This window comes from Octodon degus, unplaced genomic scaffold (assembly GCF_000260255.1).
Source record: "Octodon degus isolate 3935 unplaced genomic scaffold, OctDeg1.0 scaffold00042, whole genome shotgun sequence".
Lineage (NCBI taxonomy): Eukaryota > Metazoa > Chordata > Mammalia > Rodentia > Octodontidae > Octodon > Octodon degus.
The window spans coordinates 1,817,918-1,828,113 of NW_004524618.1; the positions used below are offsets into that span (position 1 = coordinate 1,817,918).

General features: G+C 51.4%; 1 protein-coding gene across 4 annotated transcripts in view; it reads left to right on the forward strand.

Moving 5' to 3' along the window:
* Pprc1 (peroxisome proliferator-activated receptor gamma, coactivator-related 1) overlaps nt 1-7,033 on the forward strand; it is a 17,572-nt gene extending 10,539 nt beyond the window's left edge. For 2 of the 4 annotated variants that reach the window (XM_023715510.1, XM_023715511.1), the window contains 9 exons: nt 446-499; nt 1,908-1,965; nt 2,677-2,747; nt 3,773-4,517; nt 5,538-5,678; nt 5,768-5,834; nt 5,923-6,044; nt 6,211-6,362; nt 6,786-7,033. In XM_023715510.1, coding sequence (XP_023571278.1) covers nt 446-499; nt 1,908-1,965; nt 2,677-2,747; nt 3,773-4,517; nt 5,538-5,678; nt 5,768-5,834; nt 5,923-6,044; nt 6,211-6,362; nt 6,786-6,889 — 1,514 coding nt within the window. In that variant the 3' untranslated portion in view covers nt 6,890-7,033. Of the gene's footprint in view, nt 1-445; nt 500-1,907; nt 1,966-2,676; nt 2,748-3,772; nt 4,518-5,537; nt 5,679-5,767; nt 5,835-5,922; nt 6,045-6,210; nt 6,363-6,785 lie in introns of those variants that run through there. The other 2 variants (XM_023715513.1, XM_023715512.1) reach the window with 2 other exon arrangements.
* Nucleotides 7,034-10,196: the final 3,163 nt, after the last annotated feature.

The window sequence follows — 10,196 nt, forward strand, 5'->3', positions numbered from 1 at the left end:
AGCGCTTATTCCACTGAGCTATCTCCCTGACCCCTGTGTAAGGGGTCTTCATGAGGCTGCCCTTTGCTGGATCTCTTTGGTTTTTTTTTTTTTTTGTGGAACCGGGGATTGAACTCAGGTCCTTGCACTTGCCAGGGAAGCGCTTATTCCACTGAGCCATCTCCCTGGCCCCCAAAAGAGTTGGGACGGGGGCACAAACCGGCGACCTCGCGCTCTAGAGCCTGGCGCGGAAACCGCCGCGCTAGGTCGCCGCCTTACTGGATCTCTTTGGAAGGGTCTTCACAAGTGAAAGAACCCTTTGATTTGTTTCAGTCCTTCCTGCTTAGGGCTGCTGACTCAGTTCACCTCATGTGGGCAGAGAGATGGAAAGGGAGAGGGAGGGGGTGCACTTACTGTACTCAGCTGGTAGGGCTTTCCTTTAATCCTGTGTTGTCTTCCTCCATAGGGATTGAGGCATCAGACTTATCCAGTCTGCTGGAGCAGTTTGAGAAGTCAGAAGGTGAGAAAAAATAGTTTTGTTACACCCCTCTATAGTTGATACAGTCCTTAGGCTGAGCCCTGTAGTTCTGCTGCCCTGGAGGGCAGCCCCAGCCCCAAGAAGCAGCCCCCAGTGGGCTGGGCAGACAAGATTTCCAGGAGTAGGTAGGGAGGTCCAGGTTGGTTGGAGTTGTTTGGAGACACTTTTCTAGAGGGAAGTAGCTCTCAAGCTAAATCTTAAAAGAGGATTTTAAAGATAGCACATATGGTAAAGGTGGAAAGAGGACAGAAGAAAGGCCCTGTATGATGGATTTGGAAGGTGATGGATCACTTGACTCTGGAGAGAGAAGGCATGGCTCTAGGTGCTGTGGGATGGCTTTGTCCGGGAGCTTTGGTCTCACTAAGGAGGTAAACAGGAGCTGGTTCTAAGCATCTACAGAACAAGCAGAGTGTAAGTCCTGGGCAGTGGGGTGCACATCTACAATCTCAGCTATTCAGGAGCATGGCAGATTAGTCTGCTTGATTGATTTATTTATTTTAGTACTGGGGATTGAACTCGGGACCTTGTACTTGCCAGGCAGGTGCTGAGTTACATCCCTGGCCCTAGCCTGTTCAATTTAATGAAGCTCTGTTCAATATTTTCTTTTTTTTTTTTTTTTTAACATTTATTGTGTGTGTGTGTGTGTGTGTGTGTGTGTGTGTGGCCAGCTCAGCCCACCAGGGGGCGGGGCTGGCTGGCATGTGGTGCTGGAGGATTGAACCGCGGTCCCTGTGCTTTGCCAAGCTTTTTCCAAGTAGGTGCTTTAGACCACTGAGCCATCTCTCCAGCCCCTGTTCAATATTTTCTTAAAAAAGCTGTGGATATAGTCCAGCCCCATGATAGAGTGTTTGCCTAGCATGCATATAAAATCCTGAGTTTGACCTTCAATACAAAGAAAAATGTGGGACAAAACTGTGCTGTGTGGGCATGGTGGTACCCGCCTGTAAGCCCAGCCCTTGGGAGGCTGAGGCGGGAGGATCACCGCAAGTTGGAGACGAGCCTGGGCTGCAAAGTGAATTCAAGGCCAGCCTAAATCATATAATGAGACACTATCTCAAAACAAAAAACATACTATATGGTTGGGCACACCAGTGCACACTCCCAAGTAGGCTATAAGGCTCGGAAGTTAGGAAGATTACGTAGAAACTTGAATGTAGTAAGTTTCTACAGGTGGACTCTTAGCACAGTGAGACTGGCTGGCTCCAAACAGAGAAGAGACAGGCGTAAATAAATAGTGCTGGGGTGCCCACTGGAGACCATGTCTCCCCGGGGAGCCCAGCAAGGAATGTGAAGACGAAGTAGGCTTTCCCTCTGAGAGGCTCAGCCCTTTGCTGCCACGTTAGCCTGGAACATCTGGTCCGGCCTTTTAACTCATGTGGTTTCTTTGCAGCCAAAAAGGAATGTCCTCCCCTGGCTCCTGCTGATGGTACCACTGTAGGAGACTCAGGGTAAGTATGGTGATGTAAGTGAGTTACCCGCCAGCCATTGGTCAGCTGTGTTGGGACCGTCGATGGATGCCTCCACTGTCAGCATTGTGCAGTTAGTCTGTCACTGCCGGCCACTGCCCTGGTGTGATGGTGAGGTGGGAGCGTGTGACCTGCCCTCGTGCTGATTGTAGTCAAGGGCTCTAGATCCCCTAGAGAATCTCTGTATCTTCTGACAAGTTCTGCTGTCATTCACTTAAGAAATTATAAGCTTGCTCAGTGCTGATGATGGAGTAAGAGTGGGGGAAGATATTATTGGCGAGGGCTTCCCTGGCACTTTGGAGGACACAGGTACCCTGGACCTCCTCGTGCCCCACTCATCCAGCTGTGAGAGGACTCTTCATGTTCATGACTCCCATCCTGTTCTGCCAGCCATGTTCCCCTGTGCACTGGCTTCAGGTTGGCTTGAGGTGGTAGCAAAGGCTTCTGACTTGAGGGAGTTTGGGGGGTCCTCTAGGTCATAGCCAGCCTGCTTCCTGGAGTTGGCCGAGCAGAGAGGAGACCCAGCCTGCAGTTGAGTCACTAATAGCCCTTTTGTGCTGGAGGAGGATGGGAGCAGTTTGTCCGTTCCCACTCTTCTTGGAACACAACCTTCTCCAATTGCTTCGTGAGGAAAGCTGATGGACGTGACACTGAGGAGGCAATGAACCAGGTTTTCCCTTTTCCCCCTGCCAGCAACGTTGACACTCCCCAGGAGAAGAGGCCCCTAGACCGGTTACAAGCCCCCGAGCTGGCCAACGTGGCAGGTGGGTTCAGGTTGGGGAATTCTGCCTGTGATTAGTGTGTGTAGCAAATGTGCAGTGCCTGCCCTGCATTGACAGTACAGACGTTCGTGCCCGTCTTTGAGATGCTCGAGTTTAGGGGCAGATGTGTAGTAAACAGAAGCATGCTGAGCCATGGAAGTGGTTGTGCTAAGGAAATTGGTGGTTTTTAGTAAGATCCAAAGGGAACAGTCAAGGGGTATATAGGTTACCCCTGGGGTGGGGTGAGGCTTGAGAAAGCCAAGGATAGCACTCAGGTGGTAGATTCACCCGGGGCATCCTGGTCAAGTGGAGCAGCCAGAGTGGGTAAAGGATCAGAGCCAGCCTGTGTGTGGTGGTGCTTCCCTGGAGCAGTGGCTGATAGGGTGGTGGGCAGAACAAGAGCAAGACAGAAAGCTGGAGTGGTAAACAGATCTGACTATGGAGCATTCAGTGCTTGTTAAGCTGTTCAGACTGTCCTATGCATTGCAGCAGCAGCAGTGAAAAGTTTTCTCAGATGTGTTTTGGGTGGTCCATTCATGTGCGGTGTGGAAGACAGGTGGCAAGTAGGGAGAACGGAGCAGTGCTGGGTGCAGGGTGGGCAGGTGGGACCCACTCAGCTAGGTATTGGTAACAGAAGATGAGAGGGTGGCAGGGAGATAGCTCAGTAAAGTAAGCACTTGCCAGGCAAGCGCAAGGTCCTGAGTTCAATCCCTGGTACTGCAAAAAATAAAACCCTATGAAACTGAGATTTCTATATTTTGGGGCCGGGGAGATACTCAGTAGAATAAGCACTTAAGGGCCTGAGTTCAATCCCTGGTTCTGCCAAAAAAAAAAAAAAAGAGAGAGGATTGAGGAGGATCGTGGCTGGTGGGATTTCTACCTGGTCCCCAAGATAAAGAACATGGGAAAAGGAACAGTTGAAACAGTGGGAGACACTTGTTGAGAAGTGGGTCTCTGGAGACTGGCTAGCATGTGGAGGTACAGAATCAGACCTCACCCTGCTGTCTCCACCCTCCCTCCCCTCACAGGCCTCACCCCTCCAGCTACCCCTCCCCACCAGTTATGGAAGCCCCTGGCTGCCGTTCCACTGCTGGCCAAAGCCAGATCTCCCAAGTCCACCGCCCAGGAGGGAACCCTGAAGCCTGAAGGAATTACGGAGGCCAAACATCCAGCTGCAGCCTGCCTCCAAGAAGGGGTCCGTGGCCCTAGTCCCATCCATGTGGGCTCCGGGGATCATGACTATTGTGTTCGGAGCAGGACACCTCCCCAAAAGATGCCTGCCCTAGTCATTCCAGAGGTGGGCTCCCGATGGAACGTCAAACGTCATCAGGACATCACCATTAAACCTGTCCTGTCCCTGGGCCCAGCTGCTCCCCTGCTCCCATGCACCGCTGCCTCCCTGGAGCCACTTGATCACAGGACTAGCAGTGAGCAGGGGCCTCCCCCAGCTGTTTGCCTTGCCCCATCCCCCTTGCTGTCTCCTGAGGCCTCGCCCTGCCGGAATGACATGAACACTAGGACTCCCCCTGAGCCCTCAGCCAAGCAGCCGTCCATGCGCTGTTACCGAAAAGCCTGCAGGTCAGCCAGCCCCCCAGGCAGGGGCTGGCAAGGCCGTCGTGGCCACAGCAGCCGGTCTGTCAGCTCTGGGTCCAGCCAGACCAGTGGAGTGTCTTCCTCATCCTCACCGTCGTCTTCCTCATCCCGGTCCCGGTCCAGGTCCCGGTCCCGGTCCCGGTCCAGGTCCCTCTCCCCCCCACACAAGAGGTGGCGAAGGTGAGCTCGTGATGGCCTGTTAGGTCCTGCAGCTAGGAGTCCGTGCACTCTCTTCTGCGCTTTACTTTGAAAGCTTTCACACACTGACTTGGCTACTTTCAGGCACTGAGGCTTCTGGTTCTATCTTGGCTTTCGTCCTTTCTCCTTTTGTGGCCTGTTGAAGGAGGCAATCTGTGAGAACGTAGCCTCTATTTTTTGGAGTTTGGGGTATTCCTGAGTCCTCTGCTACCTTGAGACCTGCCTAGAGGCTATGAAGGGCTGATCTTGACTGTGTTGACTTCCTTACCTAGGAAAATACCTCATGGTGTTTCCGTGCTGTGTGGGACAGTGGGTTAACTGCTGAGGGGAAACTGTCCAACAGTCATTGTTCAGTAAAGCTCATGAGGCGGTCTCTTGGGATGGCCTCATCTACTTCCTGATAGCATTTTTTTTTAAATTATTTTTTAAATTTAACAACAACAAAAAAATTCCTGGCAGCATTTTACTTTCTTGGTAACAGACCCAAGTTTGCTCACTTACTCAATAAAGAATTCCTGAGTTCATCAGTGACACACATCTCCAAAAATACCCGCTTATATGTTGTAGCACGGTCACCTCCATGCCTGCCGCCGTTGGAGTCTTCCTGGGTGATAGGGCTGGCAGCACACAGCCAGGCCTGGCCCCTGCAGCGCAGATACAGACACAGAACTAGGGGCCACCCCTTTTCTATTCAGTTTCCTTCCCCTTCTTTTTTATTTTTTATTTTCCTTCCCCTTCTGATTGGTGTTTTTTAGTGTTTAATGGCACAATTGAAAATAAATACAATGTCTACCCAAACACATTAGAACATTCCAGATCTATTCAAAGTTCCATGACGGGCTTCAGTGTGTTCGTCTGTGAGGAAAACTTGTTCCTCTAGACCTCTTCTGCTCTGCATTCTTCGTTTCTGAGCTTCCTGACAGGCAGGGCAGGGGCCTCGATGATGGAGTGGACTATGTCTGCATCCTTCCTGGCCCGAACGCCTGTCCTTTAATTCTCTAGGTCCAGTTGCAGCTCCTCTGGACGTTCCCGAAGATGCTCCTCCTCGTCTTCCTCTTCCTCCTCATCTTCATCCTCCTCATCCAGTTCCCGAAGCCGTTCTCGCTCCCCATCCCCCCGCCGGAGAAGTGACAGGAGGCGGCGGTGAGCATGTGCTTCTGGGGTGGAGGGGCCTGAGAGTCTGAGTCCCCAGCTGTTGTGTCAGGGCTGATGACGCTTTCTGTCTTGCACAGGTACAGCTCGTATCGTGCTCATGACCATGACCAAAGGCAGCGAGTGCTGCAGAAGGAGCGTGCAATAGTGAGTGCAGCGGGGCGGGGGCTGCCCTGGGTGCGTGCTTGGGTTGCTGTGCCAGCTCACAGCCTTGCTTTGCCTTACACCTGCACAGGAAGAGAGAAGGGTGGTCTTTATTGGGAAGATACCTGGCCGCATGACTCGGTCGGAGCTGAAACAGAGGTTCTCTGTTTTCGGAGAGATTGAGGAATGCACCATCCATTTCCGTGTCCAGGGGTAAGCCTGGGTCGCAGGTCAGGAAGTCCTTTCAGTCCCAGTCATCTAGGCTCCTACTTGGCCTTTGTTCCTTGCCGTGGTGTGCAGGACACTGGGGAATGAGAAGAACCTCTCTGTGGGGCACTGTCTTCATACATGGCCCTAACTCGCTTGCCTTCCTCACCAGTGACAACTACGGCTTCGTCACTTACCGCTATGCTGAGGAAGCATTTGCAGCCATCGAGAGTGGCCACAAGCTGCGGCAGGCGGATGAGCAGCCGTTTGACCTCTGCTTTGGGGGCCGCAGGCAGTTCTGCAAGAGAAGCTATTCTGATCTTGGTGAGTAGGGGAGCGATGCTTTGCCATACCTCATTCCCTTGAAGGAGGGCTCCTAGGCCAGGCGTGGGGTGCAGGTAAGCCTAGCATTTGGAGGGCTGAGGTGGAGGATCGCCGTGGGGTGAGGCCAGCCTGGACTACATAGCGAGACACTGTCTTAAAAAAATTGAAGGATTAAAAAAAAAGAAGGAAGGAAAGGTTCCTAATTCTTAGAGGGGCTAGGTAGTCTTACCTGACATGGAAAAGGAATCTAAGGGAGAGATGAGGGGAAGAGGGAGCACTCCCACATACCTTCCATTTAAAATCAGGGCAGTTTTAGCAGCAGCCATTGATAGGGGCGGGGGATAGAGGGCTGGCCACCTGAGGACCCGGTGGGTGGAATGTGTGCCCAGAGATGGTGATGTTTATCTCTCTCTACTTTTGTAGACTCCAACCGGGAAGACTTTGACCCTGCTCCTGTAAAGAGTAAATTTGACTCTCTTGACTTTGACACATTGTTGAAACAGGCCCAGAAGAACCTCAGGAGGTAACCCTGGGCTCTTCCCCCTCCTTTGTTCTTGGAGGTATCTAGCCTCCTCTATCCCCCTCCCTGACTCTAGGGGAGAGAGCTGCTAGTGAGATGACTGTTTTATAAAGAAATGAAAAAAAGTGAAATAAAAATATGTTAAATCAGATTTTTTCAAGGGGTATTTGTTTTTCATAACAGGTTGAAACAAGGTAACTGACATTCCTATATAAAATGGTTGAGGTTGAGGAATTCCTTCAGTGATTTGAACACCAGCCGCTTGGCAGACTGACAAACATGAACTCCCCATTTCCAGTGTTATTGTGGGGGTGTGGGGGGGTGTGTGTATCCCCACAGCTGGGACTGTGTTGAACCCAGGTTCTTTGTACTGAGCTAGATCTACACTGGTCAGGCTTGGGGTGAACTTGCAATCTCTCTGGCTCAGCCTCCTAGAGTGAGTGATTTTTGGCACAAGCCACCGAGCCCGGACAGTGGCTGTACTTCTCTCTGTTGTGGTTGTCCCACTGCCAGATGGAATCACTTTTCCTTTGTGAACAGAATCGGGGAAGTGCTTACCTCATTGAGTTCCTGAGCCCTCTCTTTGGTCAAGGACAAAATCCAGGGTAGGGCAAGGGGGTCTGTAGGCAGGGAAAGACTAGAATAGGGGCCTGCTTCGTGTTTGGGCTAATTCTGACTAGGAGGAGCTGAAACTTTATTAGAGGAACTCCCTTGGAAATAATTATAAGGACAAGGATAGATAGAAACCAGTTATAAAGACACGAGGTAGCACAATGGTATTGGAACTTGCACCAAAGGACCAGAGGAAGAGCTGACAGGAGAGAGCACAGAGAAGCCAGGTGCACAGAGCCAAGATAGCCCTCCTCACCTCCATTAAATAAAAGATGACACGAAAGGGGAAGGGCTTTCTTTTTCTTAACTACTTTAGGGAAGGATCTATAGGTGTTCAGGGTCTCACTACTAGATCAGATATAGTGATTCTCCTGTTTACAGCCTCCCAAGTGCTAGGATTACAGGCATGTGCCACCACGCCCAGTCTCAATCCCCCTCTCAGCACACCCCGGGGGTGGGGCTGGCACAGCAGGCCCTGGGATTGGGCCCCTGGCCCTTGTGCCTGTTTGCAGGCCCTTTAATCCGCTGAGCTATTTGGCCATTCTTTTTTCTTTGATACAGGGTCTTGTTATTCAGCTCAGACTCATAGTGACCCTCTGTCTCAGCCTCCCCAGCGCTGGCATTACATGCATGCGCCACCATGTCCAGTTTTGGTGGCTGGCTCAGTGTGGAGTCAGCACAACATGTGGTAGTGGGGATTGAGCTCAGGTCCTTGGGCTTGTCAGGCAGGTATTTAGACCGCTGAGCTATCTCCCTGGCCAGCTGCCCTACATGAAAAAAATTCTTGTTCACTATGTAAAAACATATGCTCATACCCTTGCACTTACATATTTATCTATTTTCCCTCTAGGGTCACTATATTTCTACAAATACACATCTCCTTACTAACCCTAAGCTGACCTTTTATAAACACATCCTGGAAGTAAGCCCTGACAAGAACAAACAGGCAGAAAAAAGAGTGCACCAAAGAAACATGCATGTAGACAAGGGAAACCAGAGTGCCTGGTTTAATCCCCCAGGGAGCCAGTCAAATTCGGACAAGTTCCAGGAAGATAAGGTTCCTCGAAACATGGGAAAAGCCAGGGACACAGGCTCTTGGATTTCTTATCTTCCTGGAGCCCCTTAGCCCTCTCAGGAGCAGCTGTCTTCTGGTTTTTTTCCTCCTTACAAATACAGTGTCTTTCTTAAACTTTGTCCCCTTAATTCATTTACTGGTGCTAGGTTTACCAGCCTGGTTAGTTGTGGCTCTTGGCCTGGTTGTGGAGCCACCGGATTTGAAACTTGGTTTCTCAGGTGTGTTGTTATCTGCCGGGGCTTTACCTCTCCCACTCAAAGGGAATTTGAATCATTTGGTGAGCCTTTTTTTTATACAATTGTTTTTTTAAATTTATTATTTTTTTAATTCTATTTGTGTGTGTGTGTGTGTGTGTGTGTGTGTGTGTGTGTGTGTGCAGCTCAGCCCACCAGGGGGCGGGGCTGGCTGGCATGTGGTACTGGGGGATTGAACCGCGGTCCCTGTGCTTTGCTTAGCTTGTCTAAATAGGTGCTTTAGACCACTGAGCCATCTCACCAGCCCTTGGTGAGCCTTTTGAAGGCAGGGGCCTGAGTGCATTTCAAATTCAGGGCAATGTTACTATTCCAGGAAGGGATTTGGATGGTAAGAGCCAGAGGAAACTCAACTTGTAAATAAGGTTTTCTGAGTGGCTTGTGTGCACCTTCACGTTTCAGTTGAGGTTACCTTCTTAGCTTGGCACGGTGCTGGGATTCACCCCGAGTGCCTGCATGTTAGAATGCATGCATGAGGGCTGAGCCCCGAAGTGGAGTCCAATGCAAGTTCTCTCTAGGAAGGGAAGTGCCTGTTTTGACAAAGGCAAAGGAGAATGGTGTCTAGACGTGGATCGGTACCCTTCCTGAGGCACATTAACGAGTAGTCTAGGAGTAGGGTTAAAAGGATTACTGATTGCACCTGGAACTTGGTGAGCTATTATTTTTTTGGCGGAAACGGGGATTGAACTCAGGCCCTTGCACTTGCCAGGGAAGCACTTATTCCACTGAGCCATCTCCCCGGCCCTGGAACTTGGCAAGTTATGATCTGGAGAAAAATATTCTTAGGACAATGAATTGAAGGACTCACTGCTGTGTGGTTTTTAGAGGCAGTTGCTCACACTTCCTTTGTGGCGCTGCACAAGTGGGGGTGGGGCTGCCTGGAGTGGGTGACCTTGTGAATCTGCCTGAAGGATCCTTCGCTGCAAAGGCAGGAAAAGTTGGACTCGAACCATCTCCGGAACCATCTCCCAGCGTGGTGGAGGGCCTAAGAGGGAGCCGCGGGGCATCGGGACCATTTGGGGAAACAAGGGCGGCAATGGCCTGCGGGTCCACTCATTCATTACTTTCAAATCTGAGTCGCAACTAGGGCGCCGGAAATTGCTCTAGTGAAATGCTTTCAGCAGAGCAGCACGCGGGAAATCCCAAGTTTTCCCGCCACTGACCGTACCTTGGCCCTTGACGTCAGAGCTCCGCCTCCGCAGAGACCTGTGGGCTCCGCCCTCCTAACGACGCTCCTGGGACCGGAAGGAGCTTCCGGATTTCGACTCGGTCCCGCCTCTGCTTTGGGGGCGGGGCGACCAGGAGTCCCACCCCTTCCGCCTACGGCCGTCGCGCTGCAGTGACGTCAGGCCTCGCCCGCGGTCCGGCCCGGATCT